General features: G+C 40.1%; 2 protein-coding genes across 3 annotated transcripts in view; one reads left to right on the plus strand and one right to left on the minus strand.

The window, feature by feature from the left end:
* The window catches only part of atcay (ataxia, cerebellar, Cayman type), a 30,024-nt gene extending 26,272 nt beyond the window's left edge, over positions 1 to 3,752 (minus strand). Inside the window, exon 1 of one of the 2 annotated variants that reach the window (XM_002941386.5) lies at positions 3,195 to 3,749. The gene's annotated coding sequence lies outside the window, so the exon portion shown is untranslated. Of the gene's footprint in view, positions 1 to 3,194 lie in introns of both variants that reach the window. The other variant, XM_012955123.3, reaches the window with a different exon arrangement.
* Positions 3,753 to 22,318: 18,566 nt separating this feature from the next.
* The window catches only part of matk (megakaryocyte-associated tyrosine kinase), a 28,929-nt gene continuing 25,865 nt past the window's right edge, over positions 22,319 to 25,382 (plus strand). The window contains exon 1 of the mRNA XM_031903815.1: positions 22,319 to 22,389. Coding sequence (XP_031759675.1) covers positions 22,381 to 22,389 — 9 coding nt within the window. The 5' untranslated portion in view covers positions 22,319 to 22,380. The remainder of the gene's footprint in view (positions 22,390 to 25,382) is intronic.

Raw genomic sequence — 25,382 nt, forward strand, 5'->3', positions numbered from 1 at the left:
AACCAATTGCAATGGTTCATCATAGGAATATGATTTTCCTTTCCCTGTCATTTGCCATTACTGAATATGTTTGTGGCAGAGGAATTTGCTTCCTACTTCCCACTTCTACCATAAGGCAAGTTAAAGTCTGTTTAATATACAGGTATGGGACCTATTATCCAGAATGCTCGGGACCTGGGGTTTTCCGGATAAGGGAACTTTCCGTAATTTGGATCTCCATACCTTAAGTCTGCTAAAAAATCATTTTAATATTGAATAAACCCAATAGGATTATTTTGCCTCTAATAAGGATTGATTATATCTTAGTTGGGATTAAGTACAATATTCTGTTTTATAATTACATAGAAAAAGGAAATCATTTTTAAAAATTAGAATTATTTTGTTGTTATATAAGTCATGCCTGCTACTGCTGTTTTGGTAAGCCTGTAGATAAAAGTGTTTAAGTTTGCTTTCCTGAAAACTAAACTTTGTTGCCCCAGTGTATTTTGTGCCCCCAGTATAACTGGTACCTGATGTACTTAGTGCTTTTTATTATGTACAGGGTTTGCATTAATGATAAATAAATTAGGACATTAGGTTTTCAGCTAGAAACATGGAAGAGAGATTGTTTTTGTGTAAAATTATATTAAACTGTATGTTCTCATTGTATTAGCCTAGGCAAGACATTTGAAAACTTCCCTGTTTCTCTGAGCATTTTTAAAATGTACATGCATTTTCTATTTTTAGAGATCTCAGAGATATTAGCAGTTTTAGACTGCTAATACCAGGCTTTTTGCTCAGTATTTCTCTCTGAAAGTCAGCAACTCTAGAAGTAACTGAATATACAGCTGCAAGTGCATAGAAAATGCATAGGCAGTAGAGATGCTGACACCCTGACTTCAGTGTGTTCTAAACAATACCTACACACACAAATTCTAATGAATGCTTAGCAATTCTACTTTTTCTACTTTATATTATTATAAATTAATTACATACAAGTAATTTATGTCAAGCATGACACTTCAAGCATAATTATAATATATATTTAGAACTGATTTGTGCCTATTATCAGTCAATTGGTCCTTGATAATAACGACTAATGGAACAACAAGTCTTCCTGGTCACTTTCTGTACTTTTTGTATTTGCACAACACTTCATTCATAGTTAAAATATATAACAAGAACTTGTGTCTTTGACAATTTCATTTGTAATGTAACTGTATTTTGTATTTATTATTGTATTAACCTCTGTTTGTTCTTTTAATTTATTGTGTGCTGCGTACATAAGTAACACTCTATATATTAAAATATACATATACATACAAGCTACTCACCAGACTAGTCTCTAATCTGCTCCTTCAAATAGAGCAACAAACAGCCAGATATAAAACTTAAAACACTAGCTCTCCTGCACCTTTTTCTATACTTTTTAGCTGCACAGTTAGTATATGCAGCCCAATGGTTCTCTTCTTCAGCTGACAATGCCACCTTCTGTACAGCAGCGTATGCAGTGAGTACAGTTGAAGCACCCACAAATATTCTCCTTTTGCAGAGAAACTCAAAGGGGCTGTGCTCACTTCATCTTAAAAGTGGTGTGAACAAAGGCCCTCAGGTATATTAGTAAAAAATATAGCCCTTTGGTGCAACTCCAAACTTGGAGATTTCCTAATAGTGCACATATCTATATCAAGTGCTTTGAGCAAGGCACAAAATTACAACAACACGTCTGTACTCCATAGGCCTTAAGCCAGGCCAAACCAGTGGGGCATCCTAGGAAACCCAGCCAGCCTCCTCATTTACCACCCATGTGCGCGCATGTGCGAATGTGCATCCGCGCTGGAGAAGGGGAGAGGGAGGTAATGGATCTGCGGGCCATGGGGTGGACAAGGGTCCATACTAGGGGTAGGCGAAAGAAGAGGTATGTGCCTAGTACCCCCCACTGTTGTACTCTAGGCACGTGCCTCTTCTGCCTATCCCTAGTTCCGGCTCTGAACAAGACAATCAATGCTTTTGATGTGCCTTGTCATAGCTAGATTTTGGGGGAAAGTGATTAACTTCTTAGTGCAGACTTTGAACATGGCAAATGTCCAATCCCCATGATTAATTACATGAGAACCTAGTTCCTGGCACTTATATGTGTATCCTTTTGTACCTGTTCTTTTATGCTTGGAAAGTAATTATCCTTACTTATCCTTATCCTTTTCCAATCAAATTATCAATTATAATGTCAAACTTTCCATGTCTAAGGTTACTATGTTAACATTATTTCTCACAAAATTTTTAAGTTTTACACAACATAATTTGTGTCTTTTAGAAATTATGGAAGGGACACCAAAAAAGGTTGATAGCCAATAAAAGCTATCAAGTGTCTCTAGACCTAGTCAGCAGCTTATTTGCCTGTGCGTTGGTTTTACCAATGGGTCAACAATTTGGTTGAGTGTGCGCTATTTTCTAACTTGATGTTATGGTTGTTGTTAAGTGAAGAATGACATTTGCTCTCAAATGAATGGAGGTTTTCATGTACCTTTTTAGAAGCTGCTGGGAAACATAGTACCCACAATAGGCTATATATAAGTTTGCACAATGCTCCCCAAACTTACCTTGGCATATGTAGAACTGTGGCGATAAGAAATTGACACGTGTGCATTATAATTGATTATTTGATTGGAAAAGGACACGTGTGCATTATAATTGATTATTTGATTGGAAAAGGATAAGGAATGTAATTTGTTGTCATAAAGTATGTTAGGAAACGGATTTCATTGCAATGAAAATGTCTATGTGAAGCTCCACACCAATCAGTCTACAAAAACACTGAACTGGCTGTTTATATAGTTCTACTCCTTGACAGGGGGAGCCAAGCAACATGGAGCTAATGAAGGGGTAACATATCAAAAATAGATTTTACCTGCAGACATCTTATGGTTGTATGTTATTGGTCTGTCATGAAATGTATTAGTCATTTCATTTAATTTCATTTCATTTATTTATATTTTTTTCTTTTGATTAATAGCTAATCTTTTCATAGGGAGATCCTAGAGTCTCACCCAAAAAGGACCTCCATTATATAAGAGAAAAATGACATATTAAATGCATAAACAAAATGTTTCAGTGATAACCGAACAGGGAAACATTAAATATTTTTAGGAAGCAAGTTACAACCATTAACATAAACGTTGCCCTTCTAAAGTATACATCACATCCACCAACCTTACCTCAGCTTTAGTTATCAGTGTAATTATTCCGGTTCCACATCTATATACTCTCTCACACAGGGCCACGATCTACTATTACGCTTCTCTCAAAATCCTCCAGCAGTGGCATCAAATAATAGCACTTCCATCAATCTATTTCTCGTTGCACCAGTACGATTATCTCCCCTGCAGAGTATTTGAAAAAACCCTCCCCAAAAAAAAGTTAACGATAGATATTTGTATAAATCCAGCAGCTTTCCCTGTTTCTGCCACAGACTGATTTTCGCACGTTTAAACCAATATACATTCCAGCCAGTGTCGCGGCTCCCCCAGGACAATGAGAATACTGTATTCCATCACCCCTCACATTTGGGTTGCTGTTGTTCCTTGACAGTGTTCTTGCGATTGCTATTTCAGAACCTATTTGCCCGGATACAGAACAGCTGGCATAGGTTTAGCACAAGCTATTGTGTATGTGCAATGGAGGAAACCAGAAGGCGAGAAAGAGAGGAGGTTTGACGAGATCCCAGCCGTCCTATTTCTGTGGTGAGTCAGTGAGGATTGGCTGAGGGCAGGCAGCATCCCAGCAAATGGTACAGATTATATGAGAACGAGACAGGGTAAACAGCACACTGATTCATTAACCCTAGTGTATCTTGCACTCTAGCATTCATCAAACAACAGCTACAGGGCAAGAAGGTGTGTGTGGGGGGGGGGGGAATTAATATATATACATATTTAGATATTCTATCTTATGTCACAGTACACTTAGAAGAAGTGAGGCCCTCAAGATGTGTGTAGGAAAGGGAGAGGTGTTGTTGACTATTCCTTTCACCCTGCTATTTCAGGATATTAGGACTGCAGAGCAAGTGAATAGGTCAGTTAATATGTCTCCCATTGACCACTGAAATAGTCAGTAGGAGGATTAACATGATTTGTAAGAAACAAAGCATACAGAGAAGCTTAATTTCTTTGTTACAGGCACAATGAATTAGTTGTGTGTTTGGTACTGATAAGTTGTAAGACATAGGAGTTTACTAGCTTTGCTTTATAGCATCTCAAGTATTGCTCAATGGTGTGCAATAAATGTGTGTATGTATTTCTCATGCACATGGTAAAATATTTCATAAAATTATGAAGTTTGCGCATATGTAGTACAAAATGTTGGAGATTGCACATTTATAGAACAACACGTCTTGGTGTTAAAGGGGTTGTTCACCTTTAAAATTAACTTTCAGTATGACATAGACATAGATGTTCTGAGACAATTCGCAGTTGTTTTTAATTTTTTATATTTTGTGGCTTTTCAGTTATTTAGATTTTTGTGCAGCAGTTCTACAGTTTTGAAATTCAGCAGCTATCTGGTTGCTAGGGTCATTACCTTAGCAAGCATGCATAGGTTTAAATGAGAGACTGGAATACAGATAGGAGAGGGACTGAATAGAAAGATAAAAAGTAACAATAATAATACATTTTTAGCCTCACAGAGCAATCATTTTTTTTTACTTTTGGGGTCATTGACGCCCGTTTGAAAGCTGTATGAAAGATGTAGAATAGAAAGGTGAATAATTCAAAATCTATAAAAGATAAATAATGAAGACCAGTTGCAAAATTGCTAGGAACATTCTATAACATACTACAAGTTAACTTAAAGGTGAACAACCCTTTTAAACAAACCAGAAGTTCTTATAAGGTACATCCTGAAGACAGCATGCAACAGCATGTAACATGGCACGTCTGTGCTGCAGTAGAAGCTACCCTGGGCCATTGAGGTTTTACCACCCATGAAACAAACCTAGCAACTGAATTCACTAGAGGGTGCCTAACATATTGGTACCCGCCCATTAAATTCAGGTTTCTTGGCCTTTAAAGCGGAGTCGCAATGACTTATTATAAGGAATCATATACCCAGAATTAAAATGTAGTATGATGCGAGACAAAAGTGACAAATTAGTTATTTTTTTATAAGCTATACTGCTCTTGAAAACAATCATTTAATTATGGGTGCAATAGTGCAAAGGTTTGCTCAGGCCTGGGGTGCTGCACCAGTAATTCAAAATCTGTGACTTAGATACATATCAATGCATGATTCAGAAGGTGACATTAGTGTCACTGCCAGCAGAAGGCAGTCCTTTTCCTGCTCATGCAGGGAGTGAACACTGTTGCAAATCTTGCACTGGGGCATAAAGGTCTCTAGTTACACCACTGAAGTAGAATGTAGGGTGATTTGCAGCCTGCAATACATAAACTATCAACATTCTCTAATAATTAAAGAAAAACATTTTATATTTTGCTTAGTTTTTTTCCATTTTTTTTAATTCATTAATTCAATAGTAAGATGCATACTGTACAGCACAGTATCCAGTTTTGGGAAAGTTCCTGCGATGAACCTCACCCCAAAATGGCCACAGATTCCAACAGATGAAAAAAAACATGAGAACATGGTTACACAGGTTTAAAAAAATATACTTGTCCATTGAGGTCAAACAAAAAAAAAAAACAATCTGAAGCCTCTCTTATTTGCCTCAGGGAAAAAAATTACTTCCTGACTCCAACATGGCAATCGGACCAGTCCCTGGATCAACTTGTACTAAGAGCTATCTCCCATAACCCTGTATTCCCTCACTTGTACTAAGAGCTATCTCCCATAACCCTGTATTCCCTCACTTGCTATAAAGGCATCCAACCCATCCTTGAAGTTATCTAATGTATCTGCCAGTACAACCCCTTCAGGGAGAGAATTACACAACTTCACATTTCTCATTGTAAAAAACCTTTTCCAAATATTAAGATGAAACCTCCTTTATTTTAAGCTGATTGGATGCCTTTGTGTATGTTGGAAAGATCTCCTGGTAAATAAAGCATCAGATAGTTTATTGCATTGTCCTCTTATATATTTTTACATAATTATCAAATCTCCCCCATATGCATCTCTTCTCCAGTGTAAACAACTCCACCAGTCTTTTTTCATAACTGAGACTTTCCATACATTTTAGCAGCTAAGCCTTGCCAGTGCTTTGTAAGCAACCTGCAGATAAACACAGGCCAAGAATCTGCCGCTATGCTTCAAAAAGCTTATTTAATTATGCATCCAAACCTGCTCAGGGTGCCTGCACCCGGGCCAGCACAATGGGTTGCAGGCACACTGAACAGATTTGGGTGCATAATTGTTTGATTATGCAGTTACGTGCTGAAATCTGCTCAGTGTGCCTGTACCCTGAAAGTTTAAACAGCTGAAAGTGTAGGGGTGATGGTCCCAGAAGGAGTCTTAACTTAAAATATATGTGCTCAAGCTAAGGGCAAATATATTATTCTCTGACTCACAGACAGTCAAGATTAAATCAGATAAGTCAATAATCACTCTTGGAACTGCAGCCATGTATATATCTTTCCTCCACGGCAATGATACATAATGTAGAATCCTAAATATTTGTCATCAAGAGCCATAGAAGTTACAATACTCTCCCTGTTGGGTGTGGTTGTCTGACCTCCAAATTAATGATGCCTTCCCTTACAACCAGATGTACTCATGCAAGGTCTTTGCTAGTGCCCCAGTATGGGTAGGCTCTTCATGATGGTACGACTATTGAGAGCTTAATTTGGAAGGATAAGAGATTCTCAAATAGAGAAAAATTTGTAGCGCAACTGCAATACAGCTATTTTTAAATTTCATCACTTGGTGTAGGAATAAGATACTAGACTATTCCCGTTGTCACATTACTTTACTGCCAGGCCCGGATTTGTGGCGAGGCCACAAAGGCCCGGGCCTAGGGTGGCAGAAACTTAGGGGCGACATGCACAAAAATTCTGACATTTTGCTTCCATACGGAGCACTGGGGACTTCTCCCCAGCGCTCCTTATGGGAGTTTAAATGTCCGCGCTTGCGTGCTTGTGTCGACGTGGCGCGGGGGGAGGTGGTTTGTTCGCACATGCGCAGGGGGAATAGGGGGCGGCCTAGGGGCGCCCAGATTTGAAATCCGGCGCTGTTTACTGCTTTGACCTGCTTTCAGGTTTATTTTGTCACGAGCAGAAGTGGCAGTTTGAGGCCAGGGGCAGGGGCCTCAACTGTTTCAAAAGCTAAACTAGAGGTAGGCAGAATAGGTTTATTTTTACCACCCTGCTCTTTTGCACCATAGGCATGTATACTTGTATGTCTGAAAATCTCCATGTTTTTTTCCCACAATGCAGCTTTTCCAGAGGTGTCGCATTCACAAGGGGATGATGTGCTTAGTGCAGTTGTGCTGATTTTGAAAATGACTGAAGCTGCAAGTTTTCTGCAAAGGGAACCCTGAAGTTACCTCTTCATCATGAGGTGGAGGTAGCTCCAGGATTTTGTCGCGGGCGACTAATCTCCCCCGTGTGCCAGAGCCCTAAAAGGAAGTGCAAGCAGCACATTTTGAAGCAAGAACCTTAAAATTGAAGACACACAGAGCTACTTGTAGCAGCTACTTGTCATGGCTACAAAATTAGACAATACTGATAATTTACAGATAATTGTCTCTACATGTGTTTTAGCAGGGGCATTGGTATGGTCTATGCCAGGGTATTTTTCTGGCATTTAGTAGCCGTAACAAGTAGCCGCTACTAAGTAGCTTTGTGTATCTTCACTCTTACACACAACTCACTGCGGGGACAGCAACTGCACTTGTGGATGTACAGTACATGAGCCCTGAGGACACTACTATTTACCTATTCAAGGGTGTTGTCATCACTGTATAAATAATAATTTCTAATTTATCCTGTATTTTTTAATTGAATGAGACCACTTTCATTTGATTCAATGAATGTTGATTTCTTTAAAAAAAATTTACACTAACAATTTATATTATTATTATTATAGCAGTTAGTTTGCATAGATTTTTTTTAATATTCACATTCTAGCTTTATGATTGTCTGCAGAACTTCATGATAGTCTGTAAGCCAGAATGTTTTTTCACATCAGTTTTTTTGCTTAATATTTGTGCACACAAGCTAGCATAGCTAAAAATAAAATACACGTTAGTGGACCTGCCGAATACTTCCTCAACACAAACCCCCAGAAGAACTGTACATATAGTGGTTAGGTTAGGTTTGGACAGTGATATTAGAGATTAAAGCAGCAGCAATCTAGTAAACTTCAGCAGTGCAAGACATCTGTCTAGGGGAATTCAGGTAAGTTGTGCAGAACTGTCATTGTGTTGCTTAAGGCTAATGTCTGACGGAGTGAGTCACCCGTGATAGATCTCTGCTACCGCGGGAGACAAACCGATCCGAAATTCCTTTCCACTGGTTATATTAGTTGCTGGTGGAATGGCCTATGTATGGCTTAAGCTTTCTGAAGTCATGCAAAGTTTTCTTCAGCAGGCAAATTTGCACAACTTTAAAGCGATGCATAGGCGACCAGCGACTTATATTGTTGCCAGTGGAAAGGCATTTTGGAACAGTCAGTCACCCGTTGTAGCAGAGATCTATCGCAAGTGACTAACTTGCTCCGTCAGAGATGAGCTTTAGAGGGAGGGGGAATTCCAAACATTTGAGCTTTTTGGTCACTGTTCCTCAACCAGTACATTTTTCTGAGGACCTGAAAAATATACTGGTTGAAGAACAATGACCAAAATTTACAATTTAAACGTCTTCCTTTTGAATTTTATTTTCATAAATGGTACTAGTATTCTGCATTCTTTTCTAACTTTGTGTTTCTTACCTCTAGTACTTCTGCTATATGGGGGAAGTGTATAGGATGTATGAGTAACTTTTTTTTTTTAATATCTTTGTTAAAATTGTTCTCAACATTAACTTAAATTAACTAAAATGTGCAATACTGCTCAGTAATTGTCAGACCTCAAGTTGCTCTGTGTAATCCAGGCAATTACCTTTCAAGTGAATGGAGGAGCTGGAAAGCAGCAAGCAGCAAAACACTGTGTGTGCCAGTACAGCAGATACAGAGATGCAGCAGCACAAACTATACTGTGCAGGGAAATATATTGTTGTAAAATTGGGAGCATAAATGGACAAAATAGCTGCACTTTTGAAATAGCAGCGATCAACAATCAACAATTCCATGACTTGTGTTAATGGAATTAACATTTCAGTAACATCTGCTCTGGTCTGCACAGGCTAAAAACTGGCAAAAGTGCACTACACAAATACAGTGGTGTGAAAAACTATTTGCCCCCTTCCTGATTTCTTATTCTTTTGCATGTTTGTCACACTTAAATGTTTCTGCTCATCAAAAACCGTTAACTATTAGTCAAACATAACATAATTGAACACAAAATGCAGTTTTTAAATGAAGGTTTACGTTATTAAGGGAGAAAAAAAACTCCAAATCTACATGGCCCTGTGTGAAAAAGTGATTGCCCCCCTTGTTAAAAAATAACTTAACTGTGGTTTATCAATTTCAATTTTCAATTTCAATATCAATTTCTGTAGTCACCCCCAGGCCTGATTACTGCCACACCTGTTTCAATCAAGAAATCACTTAAATAGGAGCTACCTGACACAGAGAAGTAGCCCAAAAGCACCTCAAAAGCTAGACATCATGCCAAGATCCAAAGAAATTCAGGAACAAATGAGAACAAAAGTAATTGAGATCTATCAGTCTGGTAAAGGTTATAAAGCCATTTCTAAAGCTTTGGGACTCCAGCGAACCACAGTGAGAGCCATTATCCACAAATGGCAAAAACATGGAACAGTGGTGAACCTTCCCAGGAGTGGCCGGCCGACCAAAATTACCCCAAGAGCGCAGAGACAACTCATCCGAGAGGCCACAAAAGACCCCAGGACAACATCTAAAGAACTGCAGGCCTCACTTGCCTCAATTAAGGTCAGTGTTCACGACTCCACCATAAGAAAGAGACTGGGCAAAAACGGCCTGCATGGCAGATTTCCAAGGCGCAAACCACTTTTAAGCAAAAAGAACATTATGGCTCGTCTAAATTTTGCTAAAAAACATCTCAATGATTGCCAAGACTTTTGGGAAAATATCTTGTGGACCGACGAGACAAAAGTTGAACTTTTTGGAAGGTGCGTGTCCCGTTACATCTGGCGTAAAAGTAACACAGCATTTCAGAAAAAGAACATCATACCAACAGTAAAATATGGTGGCGGTAGTGTGATGGTCTGGGGTTGTTTTGCTGCTTCAGGACCTGGAAGGCTTGCTGTGATAGATGGAACCATGAATTCTACTGTCTACCAAAAAATCCTGAAGGAGAATGTCCGGCCATCTGTTCGTCAACTCAAGCTGAAGCGATCTTGGGTGCTGCAGCAGGACAATGACCCAAAACAAACCAGCAAATCCACCTCTGAATGGCTGAAGAAAAACAAAATGAAGACTTTGGAGCGGCCTAGTCAAAGTCCTGACCTGAATCCTATTGAGATGTTGTGGCATGACCTTAAAAAGGCGGTTCATGCTAGAAAACCCTCAAATAAAGCTGAATTACAACAATTCTGCAAAGATGAGTGGGCCAAAATTCCTCCAGAGCGCTATAAAAGACTCGTTGCAAGTTATCGCAAACGCTTGATTGCAGTTATCGCTGCTAAGGGTGGCCCAACCAGTTATTAGGTTCAGGGGGCAATTACTTTTTCACACAGGGCCATGTAGGTTTGGATTTTTTTTCTCCCTAAATAATAAAAACCCACATTTAAAAACTGCATTTTGTGTTTACTTGTGTTATTTTTGACTAATAGTTAAATGTGTTTGATGAGCAGAAACATTTTGTGTGACAAACATGCAAAAGAATAAGAAATCAGGAAGGGGGCAAATAGTTTTTCACACCACTGTATACTGTATACTGGAGGAAGGGTCAGCACTCGCAGGACTTTATTTAAGTGATAAAGGCTAGAGTGCTAGCCAAAACTTCTTCTTAATAACATTACTTGTTGTTGTAAAAGTCCTGTGAGTGCTGACCCCTCCTCCAGTATATTCAACACTTTTTGGACCTGCACCCAGGTACCAGCATCCTATCTTTATGTGAGTGCCAGCATCTCTTTGGAAGTTTACATATATGTATACATATACACACACTGTGACAGAGAAGATAACTCCAAAATGAGTCCAAAATAACTGGCCTGAGTGCAGGTAATGCAGAAATGTAACCAGACTAAACAGAATGTTGCATTATGTTTTTTAATTAGGTAAGCACTTTTTCTTGTCGATATATATATATATATATATACATTTACTGCGCATATAGTCATAAGAACAGAAGCCAGAAGTACTCAAGATGCTTGTGCACATATGAAAAAATGACAGCAGCATTATATACAGGCAGTGCTGTATTTAGGTCCAGTGCCACCCTAGGCAATGGGCCAAATACACCCTTTACATTGAGTAAGTGATGTGAAGCGCAGATCACATGCCCCTACGTCATGAAAGTTACGTCACACACAGTATGACATCTCAACGTGACCTGACCCCCTACCCCTCACCCCCCAAGCTACATTTCCGGTGTTCCTAAGGGCCATCACACACAGGGAGATTAGTCGCGCTGCGACAAATCTTTGTTGTCCCAGGTCGACCAATCTCCCTGCAATGCCATCCCACCGGCTAGAATGTAAATTGCTGGTGGGATGGCATATGCGGTGCCGCGATTTGCCATCCCCCGGCAATTTACATTCAGTGGGATGGCATTGCGGGGAGATTAGTCACCCGCAACAACAGAGATTTGTCGCGGCACGACTTATCCCCCCGTGTACCCCTGCCCTAAGGAGATCTGTAGCGGTGGCTGGGGCACACTAATATATAGCACCCAAGGGTCCCCCACCAAGGAGGAGCAGATTGTGGCAGAGGCCAAGACTAACTATAATAATAGTAAAAATATGTGGCTTGAGAGTGTGGCTCCTTTAAATTCTGGTAATTATGGCAACAATATGGTGATAACGGATACAGAAAAGGCAAATGTGCTAAATCAGTTCCAACAAAGAAACCAGAGTTCCAAGACCCACCACGACAGCAGCACTGTTGGCTTGGCTCAATAGTAGATGATGCAGGACATGGTACATAAAGGCTTACTCAAAATTAATGTGAACAAGGCATCAGGTACAGATAGAGTTTAGTTCAGTTTTAGCCAAGTCTCTATATTCTTACAGTATATTTAAAAAGGGATTACAATCTCAGCCTGGCAATTATAGGCCAATAAATTTGACATCCATAGTGGGAAAGTTGTTTGAAGGCTTGTTAAAGGATCTGTAAGCTTGTGGGATTCACAACAGATACTTTCTTCACTTTAAGGCAGTTTATTTTACACAGGTGTGACCAATCCAGCATACAACATATAAATCATAAAAATAAATCCTGCCCACTTGGTTCTACCTTCACACACACATTTGATGAGTTCTTTAACTAAACTGGTCACCTTGTGGACTACCAGTAAGAAAACACAAATGTTTGTGTACTTATGATACTCTTTTAGGGGAATTCCTCAGTCTCCTGGCTTTCCTCTGTTCTTTAAACTCTTAAGGTCCCCATACACTATAAGATCCGCTCGCCAAGCGAGCGGATCTTCACCCGATATCCCCACCTACGGGTGGGCAATATCGGATAGCAAGTAGCTTAAAAAAAAAATAATCCGATCGTTTGGCCCTGAGGTCAAACGACCGAATTACCTTTGCGGCCATGGGGCAGTCAGTTCGGGGACCACATCAACGAGCCGATGCGGTCCCCGATCCGACTGGATTTTCTAACCTGGCCGATCGAGATCTGGCCAATATCAGGCCAGATATTGGTCGCCCAGGCCGCTCGGTTCTGCCCATACATGGGCCGATTACACAGAGATGGGATGGAGGAAAAGAAAGGGAGAGTGGAGCAGACTCGTGCCCTGAAGGATTTTACGGAGAGCAGGAAGTCTGATACTGAAGAACATGTGTACAAAAAAGAACACAAGGGGGGGGGCATGGCCAACTGCTCAACGGAATGGTCGCATAGCTTTGCAGCTCCGCTGCGTACCTGTGGGATAAGAGACAGAGATCGCATTTAAAGTGGGCAAACATAGCAAAACCAAAGATACATCGAAAGAGGACCCTAAAACACGTAAACTTACCGAGTCACAAAATTTTTGAAAACATTTTTTCTACCATCTGATGGTAAAGAGGACAGGTGCGCGTTGGGGCCTACCGCGGCTGCGGCCGGCGGGAACGATACGGAATCCGACGAGGACTCCTTAGTATCTCAAAAAAACATAATTACCTATTTAAAATCCTTACCAACAAAGCAAGACATAGCAAATCTGGCAGAACAAATTACGGCGACACTCAAAGAAGAAGTTGCGGACCTGAAAGCCGAGATAGCGTCGCTACATATAAAAAATGCAGAAAATGAGACGAAGTTAGAGTCCATAGAGACCTCCATAGACTCACTACTGGGAGTGACACGGACACATGGTAAAGCAATCCAATCACTTACTAGACACTTAGAAGACCTAGATAATAGAGGCAGGAGATGCAATCTAAGAATAAGGGGTCTCCACGAAACGGTGGACCCCGCAATACTAAAACAAAAAGTACAATCATTGTTTAATTTTATATTGAACAGGCCTGATGCCAATGAGATTAATATTGAACGCGCTCATCGAGCTCTACGGCCTAAGGGGATGGCATCAGAAAAACCGAGAGATGTAATCTGCTGCCTTCTGCATTATACAACTAAAGACGAAATACTTACTAAAGCCAGACAAATGAAAAACATAAAATTTGAGAATGCGGAGATCACTATATTACAAGATCTATCGTGGTACATGCTACAGCACAGGTGCATGCTTAAACCACTTACTGATATACTCAAGGAAAAAATGTTTTTATTCCACTGGGGCTACCCTTTTAGCATACAAGCTACAATTGCGGGAAAACTGTACACTGTGCCTTTCCTCCAAGCCTGTGACGCACCAGAAATTTCACTTTAAGAATGGATAAAATTTGTACAACTACCGGAACCAGTACCGCTCCCTGCCTGGACCGAAATTCTCCACTCCCAAAGCCAAGAGGAAAAGACCCTGGAAAAAAATGGAAACCACACGGAAGCCATGGAACCCAGAGACAGTAACACTCCACAGCACCAACGTTTTCCCCCAAATCCTCTTGTTTAAAGGTCTAACTAACCATGACATGCTAACTTAGCCCGTGATCCCTTTAAAAATGATAAGGGGAATCCATACCCCCACAGAGGCAATGCTGACACCCTGAAAGGCATAACCTCCCCCCCAGGTAAAATGGGTACTCCACATAGCCCGCCCCTGCCTGGAAGGCAAGCGGCATCCTACCCATTTTTGTATATGCATGTTATAAAGTGTAATTTTGATGTTCAAGGTCCGTCTGGAACCAATCCGGTAAAATCACAGGTAATATGTAAAGTCATTGTGATCGATATGTTTGTACATAGTTTATGGCACACTTTGGTTTTTCTTACATGTAAATGGTCTCGGCATGGCTTTACTAAAAGCTATAGGAGGTTTCGGATAATGGTATATTTCAATACTTACCCTATAAGACTAAATGGCAGGTAATCTGAAGGTAATATCTCTGAAAAGAAAACAATTAGTTAATATTATGCGGTAACAAAAAGGAGACATTGTTATTTTACTGGAAACCCACTTTAGGAAAGATGCCCCCCCGAAGCATAAGTTAGGCACATACTCCCAATGGTTTTTCAGTAATAACCCTTTACAAAAAACAAGAGGAGTAGCCATAGCCATAAAAAACACTGTGGATTTTAAAGTTCATGCAACCTTGTCAGACCAGAATGGGAGATATTTAATAATCAAAGGATTATTATTTCACACAGTATGCACACTGGGAAGCATTTATCTACCTAACACGAAACAAGTAACTTTTATGTCGCACTTGACCCCTAAACTAGTAGAGTTTGCAGAAGGGCTTACTGTCATAGGGGGACTTAAATCTAGTGCTTAATCCTACCCTGGATACCTCCAAAGGGGTTTCAAGCCTATCCACAAAATTGTTAAAAGAGATCCACAAAGATTTGCAATCACTCAGACTCATAGACTCCTGGAGAACCCCTCTACTAAACAATATACATTCTACTCCTATGCCAAAAACAGTTATTCCCGAATTGACCACATACTCATTTCCCATCACCATCTCCATTGGCTAAAACATACCACTATTGACAATATAACATGGTCAGACCACGCAGCAATAACAGCCTCTATCACTATCCCAAATAGACCTAACAATATCTGGAGTTGGAAACTTAATGATAACTTACTGAAAGACCCTGATTCTAAAGAAGAACTTCACTCGAACATTGAGGAATAAAAAAAAAAAAACTATAATATAAACTATATATAGTTAATGACCCCGCATCATGACCCCGCATCCCACCAGTCCAAATGGCAAGCGTTAAAATGCCTACTCAGGGGAATCCTAATCAAGCACGGATCCAGGTTAAAGAAACAAAAATAAGCTACCTTAGATAGATTATACGCTGAAATCAAGTAGCTAGAGCTACATCACCAAACTACACTGGAAACTGATAGCCTAAAAGCAATGACCAGCAAAAGACTAGAGTTAAAACAACACCTCAATCTCCAAACTAAATTTGCAATGATTAAATTATAGCAAAAGTATTACGAATCTGGTAATAAATCTGGGAAGCTCTTGGCCAAAGCATTGAAAAATAGACAAGCAAATCAATATATTCATAAAATTAAAGACCCTAAAGGACAACTACAAGTCCTTCCCGAAAAAATTGCTTCCATATTTAAAAACTACTATGAAAGCCTCTATAACATACCCCAAACATATCAACAGGTTTCGCTATCCTCTAAAATTAAGGCATATATAGCTACACACCCCCTACCAAAACTGAACCCCTCAGCCCCAAACACAAGAGATAACAGAAGCTATCAAGCAAATACATCCACACAAAGCCCCCGGACCAGACGTTTTACGGGTCAATTCTACAAACAATTTTGCCCCCTTCCTTACCGAGCTATTTTTAAATTTCATTAATGAAATAGGTCCTTCCCGGCCATTAGACAAGGAATTTCTTTCAGCCCACATATCAGTCATACACAAACAAGGTAAAGACCCAACTGCCTGTAGTAGCAACAGACCTATCTCCCTTCTAAATATTGACTTGAAAATGTATACAAAAATCATAGCCATGAGACTAAATCCTCTCCTACCCCAACTAATTCATAGAGACCAGGTGGCATTTGTAAAGGGAAGAGAGGGCAAAGAGAACACAATGAAAATTCTGCAACTTATAGCCCTAGCTCAAAAACAACATACTCCATCACTGTTATTATCAACGGATGCGGAAAAAGCATTCGATAGGGTAACTGGGAATTCCTAAAACAAATGCTAGGAGGGATAGGACTCTCCAATGCTTTTAGAGACAAAATTATGGCCCTTTATACAGACCCTACCGCTCAAATAAAAATAAATGGCATCAGATCAGATACCTTCCACATACGAAATGGGACCAGACAAGGCTGCCCATTATCACCTCTACTATATGTCCATTGTATGGAACACCTCTTAATAGCACTCAGGGCAAATTATGATTTCAAAGGTTTAATGATGGGAAAGAATGAATACAAGATAGCCACCTTTGCTGATGATTTATTGTTATTTGTAACAAAACCATATATCTCTATGCCTAACATAATGAAAGAATTGCATATATATGGGGAAATCTCCAATTATAAAATTATCATGATTAAATCCGAGGCATTGCCTATCTCTTTACCTAAACACCTGGAAATCCAGTTAAGACTGAACTTTTCATTTAAATGGCAAAGAGACAGTATACGCTACTTAGGAATATTTGTCCCCCAAAATATCTTTCAACTGAACTATAAACCCTTACTTTCTATAATTGAAAAATTACTCAATGACTGGGATCTTAAACACTTCACCTGGACTGGCCGGATCAACATAATTAAAATGGCAATTCTAGCAAAAATGTTATACTTATTTCAGACACTCCCCATATGCATACCAACAAGTTTCTTCAAATCCCTGGATGCTATTGTCAGCAGATTTATATGGAATAAGAAACGCCCCAGACTACGGAAATCCATCCTTTATATCCCCAAAAACTCAGGGGGTTTAAGCCTACCAGACTTTGTATCATATTACCAAGCGAGCTTACTGACCAAATTAATTGAGCATGCCCAAACCACCATAAACAAACAATAGAAAACACTAGAAGACCCCTGGGTAAAACAGCCACTATGAAATGTCCTTTGGAATAAAGAATTTATCCCACATATGAGCATCAGCCATAACCCTACTGGAGAAATATACAAGTCAAACATTACCTACAAAAAAATCCTACGCTACAACAAGCCAAAAGGTCTCTTACTGACCTTGAAAAAAAAAACACTGGTAAACCACCTGATCTCTGTACTTTATAAACTGATCGTTCTGAAAAAACACCCAAACTTACCTTATTTCACACGTGCCTGGAAAGAAAAACTTCAACTGGACCTAAAAGAGGATGAATGGGGGAACATTTTCAGACTTATAGCAAAATGCTCTATCAGCAACAGATATCAGGAAAATTCTTACAAAATTCTTTCAAAATGGTACAGAACTTCTTCTCAACTTTATCAAATGCGCCTACTACCCAATGACTTATGTTGGAGATGTAACTCTGCCCAGGGGTCTTTATCACATATTTGGTTTTCCTGTCCCATCTTATTTCATTTTTGGAATACAGTACAAACTACGTGCCAGGAGATCCTAGGTTGCCAGATAACGGTCACTCCTCAATTAATATTATTACACCATACAAATCTACCTGAACATACCTTCAAACATAGCCTCCTATTACAAATGCTACTCGCAGCAAAGATCCTAATCCCCAGGCATTGGAGAGATAATAATCCCCCCACTATTGAAGAATGGATCACAAATATGAATTATATCTATATTATGGAAGAAATTACTTCTTCCTTACACGAGAAACAGCAGGAGTTTGTTTTAAACTGGCAACTTTGGGTATCCTACCTAAATTCTCATAATACTGAAACAGTAAACTTTGAAATGCCATGCCAAGACACCAAAAAGTCACCAAAAAGCTACCACAATTACCTTAATAGTGCCATCCAGTTCGCTGTTCCGCCCTCCTCTTTTTCTCCTTACTCTCCCCCTTTCCGATTCTCCTATAAGAAATATTTACGACAAGCTTGTTCTCCGGCTCTCTCCTCCTTTCCTTCCCTTCTTTCGGCCCCCCTTTGGTTGAGACTATGGGCCCGATTCACTAAAGTGCGATTTAACGTGTGCTATTTTTAGCGTGCGCTAAAAATTTTATCACGTCTTAATTTTCGCGACTTTTCACACGATTCACTATAAGCATACTCACGCTATTTTACGCGCTGTATTTCGTGCGATATTTTTGTTGCGATAAATAGTGTGCACGGTATTTTCCGCATGCACGCTATTTATCGCATGTGCTAATTGTCGCGACATTACGCACGCAACAATCGGCAGCATAAAACTGGCGACATTTTGCCCTGGGAGAGCACGGAGTGCTAGAGAGTTGCTGTATAAATGTTTATTTGCAAAAAAACCCCCAAAAAAACAATAAAAATATAAGTAAGAAAAAAAAAGAAGTGGTAGAGATAATAAAATGGGGGGGGGGGGGGCATTTAAGAATATTTAGCCAAATACTTAGGGGTCCGTTTGCTAAAGTGGCTTAAATTAAGTGGGAGATTTTAGACACAGAATAAATGGCAAATATTTTATGGGCACTTTATTAAACGGGGACAAATATAATATTGCAATTATTCTGGCAACAAAACATTGGATTGGCAGTTATCACACTCGCCAGAAAATAGGATACGTACTAATTAACGCAAGTTTTACTATTCAGCAAAATGGGCTAAAGACAAAATTGCAAATTTGCAAACATTTAACCCATATAGAATATTGATGCTGTTACTGATAAATGTAAGAGTGTAGGGGAAACTACATGAAAGTATAGAATACCATATCAAGGAAGGATAAATAATGAGACATTACTCAGTTCAAAAGTAGAAAAATCTTAAATTTTACTATAATAATAAAATATTAAAAAAAAAAAAAAAAAGGGGGAAGGAAAAAAAAACTTAGGGCTTGCTGCCCTTGAGTTCCTCAATGTCCTCAGGCTCTGGGGCCTGTAAATGTCCTTGGGCCTCGGGGGCCTGTGAAGGTCCTTGGGCCTCGGGGGCCTCCTCGCCCTCGGGGGCGTCCTCAGCCTCTGGGGCCTGTAAAGGTCCTGGAGCCTCGGGGGCCTGTGAAGGTCCTGGGGCAGGTCCTGGAGCCTGGTCTGCCGGGGTTTGTACCTCTGGAGGGAGGAGAGGCGCCATGTCAATATTGAGTTCTGTAAGACAGTATTGCAAGATATTATTTCAATCTATTATACATATATATATACATTCATACACAGAGGGCCACCATCCTAAATAACGGGGCCCCTCACAACAACATTTTTTTGGCCCCCCCCTCCTCCCACGCCCCCACTGGCCCCTCCCCCTGTGAACCCTCACATCAATCCAAAGGACACACAGACATTGTTAGCCAGGGCCCCCTAAAACATTTATGGCCCTTCCCCCAAATGACTCATACTATGGGCCGCTCCCTGCTGCTTCCCCCCTGTTTAAACTCATTTATGCATATGTATTTGAAAATGTGTGGAAATTAACGCATGTGTTAAACTAGCGCATGCGGTCGCGCGAAAATTTACGCATGCGATATGGCGACTTACCGCATGCGGTAATGCTGTAGTGAATCTCGCACTAATTGTCGCAACTTATTTAACGCAAAAAAGTGGTCGATAATTTTTATCGCACTTTAGTGAATCGGGCCCTATTTATGCTACAAAATTGTTAACAATTTACAAGAAATCCTATGTTTCTTTTGAGTGCTTATGGCAGTATTTACATAGACCTTTCTGATAAAGCTTATTTAGTTTTTACCTTTCCAACTCTTTTAAAATTATGTTCTGGAAAATGCATTATGAGCAGTGATCAGCATGGCTTTATGAAGAATAGGTCAGTAAGATTCTGGACAGTGGGGTTGCAGTAGATGTGATCTATTTGGGTTTTTGCCAAAGCACAAATGATTGCTTTCTAAACTAAGGTCTGTTGCATATGAATAGGAAACTGGTCACAGGATCAGGTACAGAAGGTGGTTGTTAATGGTATATTCTCTACTTGGAGTAGGGTTCTTAGTGGGGTCCCTCAGGGTTCTGTATTGGGTCCACTTTTATTTAACTTGTTTATTAATGACTTAGGTGAGCATATTGTAAATAATGTATTTTTGTTTGCAGATGACACAAAACCAAGTAATTCCACTGAGCATGTGACATCCTTGCAGCAGGATTTTGACAAACTGGCAATCAGGGCGGCTAAGTGGCAGATGAGATTCAGTGTCAATAAATGTAAGGTCATGCACCTGGGATGTAAAAATATGCAAGCCACTTATACCCTTAATGGGACTGCAAATCTAGAATGGAAAATTACCTTGGAATCCTTGTAGATAATAAACTTGGCTTGTAGCAAACAAGCCAAGTCTTCTTCTAGAATGGATTATTATCTTCCTCACGACATGGGGTTGGTTGCATTTGTATTGCATAGTGGCATGAATGTTCCATAAGTGTATGTGCTTATAACTGCATTCCACCTGCATTCAGCCCCCACGCGTAAGAGCCCTTACAGTGAAAATAGTGAATACACAGTTTTCATGCCAGCTGTATCATTAACAGTTACAGCAAATTACCTTATGAAAGAGCCATATCATGAAAAAAATTTAACTGGAGCATGAATTTTTCTTCATCCAAGCAACAACTAAAAAAAGGCTTTCAATGCTCCCTCAATTTTATTATGGATGAATGACCACAGAGTCTGCATTCTGTGGAAGAACAGTATAATTGCATAGAGGCATGTCTCTAAATAACTTATTGCTGGGGTCAACTGCCATAACAAAAGATATGACTAATTTGCCTTCTGGAAATGACTTCCTATGTTATCTGTTTAATTCTGTTAAAACAGAATTACTGTTTTTAATTACTTGATCTCAGTAGTGTAAATCATTTTGTTTAGTAAGAGCTATAAATTTTCTGTGATGCACAGTAATATAATATACCAAATTTTTACACCCCAGTTTTATAGGATTTAAAAATGCATTGCTGCATTATTTAGATTTATTTATCTGATGAATTTCAGTTCAGCAAATATCCCATACAGCTCATACCTAGTTTAGACTAGGTAAGGAGTGCACTCCTGCCCAGGGTTAGACTGGGGGGGGCAGGGCGCACCGGGGCTCCCGCCCTAGGGGCCCTGCATGTGCCCCATCCGGCCGCGTCCCCTGCCCCCACCCCCGCAGAGTCCCCCACCCAACGTTCCTCCCTTGAGCATGCGTAAGTTTAACGCATCAGGCAGGCCCGGATTTGTAGAAAGGCCACAAAGGCCCGGGCCTAGGGCGGCACAAGTTTAGGGGACAGAATTTTTAAATTTGGCTCCCATACGGAGCAGTCGGGACCTCTCCCCACTGTTCCGTATGGGAGTTTAAATGTGCGATTGCGCATGCGCATTGATCGCGCATGCGCACTCAGGGGGAGAGGGCGCCGCGCGATTGCGCGTGCGCACTCGGGGGGGGGGGGGCGGGGGCGGCCTCGGGGCGCCGCAAAGTTAAATCCGGCCCTGGCATCAGGGGAGGGACGGTCATGCAGGGGGAGCACCAGAAAGGGTCAGGACCCACCATTGGCCCAGTCCAAACCTGTTCCTGCCCCTGTAGTAAACGGCAGTGCATTCTTTCCCCTGTAAATTCAGTACATACATACAGCATTTCTAGCCATAATTTGGTACTCCTTGAAGAGAAGAACTTTTCTTCTAATTCATTTCCAGATTTCTCCATTTAACTTTAATGTACATTTTATGAGATAAAAGATAAAATGTTTTTGCCATCAAATTTAATCTGTCCATAAGTGCCACACAGCTGTGCCACACCCTCAATTAAAGAAAACTAGGAAGTATTTTACCAACAATAGTTTAAAGATGTTTTGTTTGTAATGTAGCACTTGAAAATTATATGAGGCAAAGTAGCAATGCCAGACATATTGCACCACTATTTACACTCTAGAAAAAATAGTACACCTGGTATTTTATTTTTATTTTTTGTGTTAAAAAAATGTTTGTTTTATTTCCAGCATACCAAATGAATCTCTAACTTCAGGGACACAACATAAATTCACTTCAAAGGACTACTGTACGAAGGATTCCCAATGTCTGACGTGAGAATCTTCTTGTGCATTGAATTTTGCTTGCTTCAATGTTTAATTATTTAAAGTGGTCCTGCCCAAAAACTAAATTTTACATAGTGAAACAAAAGGTGATTTTTAGAAACTTCCCATTATATATTCATTAAACATTTTCAATGGTTTTAAAGTTATTTGTAATGAAATTGCTACTAAAATTAGTATCTGACTGGCTGTTTGCATTCTCTGTACTGTAGGGATCTGACTCCTGTTACATTGTTTTATGAGTCAGATGCACAGAAAATGTACTTCCATAAAATCAGTACTTCAAGTGCATAGATAGGGGATTAGGATTTGTGCCACAAAGGCATATTCTTGGGTGCAGGCAGACACAGTGTATTTCAGCCTAAAACTGCATACTTAATCAGTTTCTGTCTGAAATATGCTGTGTGTGCTTGCACCCAGGCCAAATCAATGCTTCCAGGGTCCAGGCACAACTAGCAGATTCTTCACGTGTAGGGGCAGATCCGCCCTTTGTGCAGGCCTGGATTTGTAGCAAGGCCACAAAGGCCCGGGCCTAGGGCGGCATGCCGCCCAAGCCACACTGAAATTATGCTCACATACGGAGCAATGGGGACCTCTCCCCACTGCTCCATATGTAAGTTTAAATGAACGCGCGAATGCGCATGCGCAGGATGGCGGGTGTTTGCGAATGCGCAAGAGCGTTGGCAGGGGGGGTGCGAAAGGGGGTGCCCCGATGACTAATCTGGCACTGCCCGTATTTAATCATTGCTGTTCTCAGTTTATTTATTTAGGGAGGAAATGTATGGACTACCCTATGCAGCTTAATTCAGTAGGTTGCAGTAGACTTAATCTATTAGGATTTTGCCAAAGAGTTTAAAGGACAAGCAAAGGCTAAGCCACTTGGGGGTGCCAAAATGTTAGGCACCCCCAAGTGACTTTAATCGCTTACCTTGTACCCCGGGATGGTGCCCCTGTTAGGACAAAACAGCACCAGCCCGGGGTGGCTGTAGCGATGCACTTCCTCCTTCCTGCTTCGTTTTGCCGGCAAATTCCCAGGACCGGTGCATGTGCATTAGAGTGAAAAGCCGACTTCTCTGTTAAAGTTCGGCTTTTTCACTCTACTTTGCATGCACGCGCAAGCGAAGCAGGGAGGGCTGCAGCTACCCCGGGCTGGTGCTGTTCCCTCCCTGGGAGGAGGATATTGAAAATAATGTATCTGTTTGCAGATGACACAAAACTCTGCAGCCCAATTCATTTCATCCAGGATGTGGCATCCTTGCAGCAGGATCTTGACAAACAGTCAATCTGAATGACATAGATAAATGTATGGTCATGCACCTGGGATGTAAGAATATGCAAGCCACTTATACCCCTAATGGGACTGCACTAGGCAAATCTATTAAGAAGAAGGACTTAGTGGATAAAAAACTTGGCTATAGCAAGCAATGCCAGTCAGCAGCTAAAAGAGCAAACATGGGTTTGAGCTGTTTTAAAGAGGGCATAGATTCAAGACAGGAGAAGTCCATTCTTCCTCCTGTCAAAGCACTGGTAAGGTGCCATAAAGGAAATGCTGCACAGTTCTTATATTCAGTGCTCAAATGGGATATTATTTCTATTCAGTTTTTTTAAAGAATATGGAAACGATATGGCATCCATTGAGATTAGAAGAAACAAGGTTCCACCTTAATATTTGAAAAGTGTTTTCACGGTGAGAGCTGTGAAATTGTGAAATTTTCTCCCTGAATCAGTCATACTGGCTGATACATTACATAGCTTTAAGAAGGGATTGGAGTGAAGTGAAGAAATACAGGGTTATTGTAAATAGTTCTTAGTACAAGTTGATCCAGTGACTGGTCTGTTTTTTTTCTTCTCTGAGGCAAATTGGAAAAACTTTAGTTGGGATTTATAAAGACTAAAGCCTTCGATCGAGTAAACCACGAGTACCTATGGGCTGTTTTGTCAAAGTACGGTATCTCTGGTAGTTTCATCAGTTGGCGGTAGTTTTATCACTGCCTTTGACTACTGATACATTTGCAAATACATGTAAAGTTGCTGTAAATGTTTGATTAATGTATATCGGAAAATTGCTTGGAATTACATTTTCTTTCATTATGCAAAAAAAATCAGTTTTTGGGTGGAGAACCACTTTAACTGTAAGGCTAATGTCCCATGAAAAGATTAGATCTCTGCTACCGTGGACGACTAATCTCTCTGAAATGAGAGAATCGCCATTGGAAAGGCCTATGCATTGCGCAAGTTGCCGTAAAACTGTCTATTTGCTAACTGCCCAATTAGTTCACCAGTAAATGATATAATGGTAACACAAAATGCATAAGACACTAAAACAAATTCTAAAAGGAAATTATAAAGGAAAACATTATGATATAATTGTTGGACTGAACCGAGGTCCAAATAAATATCCTCTACAGAGATGAGCTTACTTATAACTGCAAGTGCAAATACGGGCTGCTATAGTGAACTTGCATTAAACACTCTCATTGCACTTCCACATAGTTTCTCTGAGCAATAATGCACTTACCCACAGTGTGCTGTGATGAATTTTGTGTCTATTGACGCCGGGAATCCTGGAAATACTGCTATCCTGGATGTGGTAGTAGTTACATGCTTCCCATAGCAGGTTGTATCAACAGCTGCAGTATACTTGCATCAGATTCACTAAAATGCAAATGTGTAATAGTGTTACTTTTGACACATATCATGCAAGGACAGCAGACACAACTTGGCGCTCACCTACAACTACAATTACATCATGGGGAAAAAACACTAAATTGTTGGACAAATTTTGCATCTGAAAATGCAGTGCACTGCAGTTGTAACTGAGGCTTATAATATATAGTCTGCAAATATCATTGGTTTGTGCACCCCAGCATTTAAAATTGCTTAATTTTTTTTTCTGTATTCAAATCTTTATTGAGTGTCAAAAATAAGTCATCCTATACAGATTATTTTCTTGATGAACATTTGGCACATTTCAAGTTATACAT

The sequence above is a fragment of the Xenopus tropicalis genome, chromosome 1, assembly GCF_000004195.4.
Source record: "Xenopus tropicalis strain Nigerian chromosome 1, UCB_Xtro_10.0, whole genome shotgun sequence".
Classification (NCBI taxonomy): Eukaryota; Metazoa; Chordata; class Amphibia; order Anura; family Pipidae; genus Xenopus; species Xenopus tropicalis.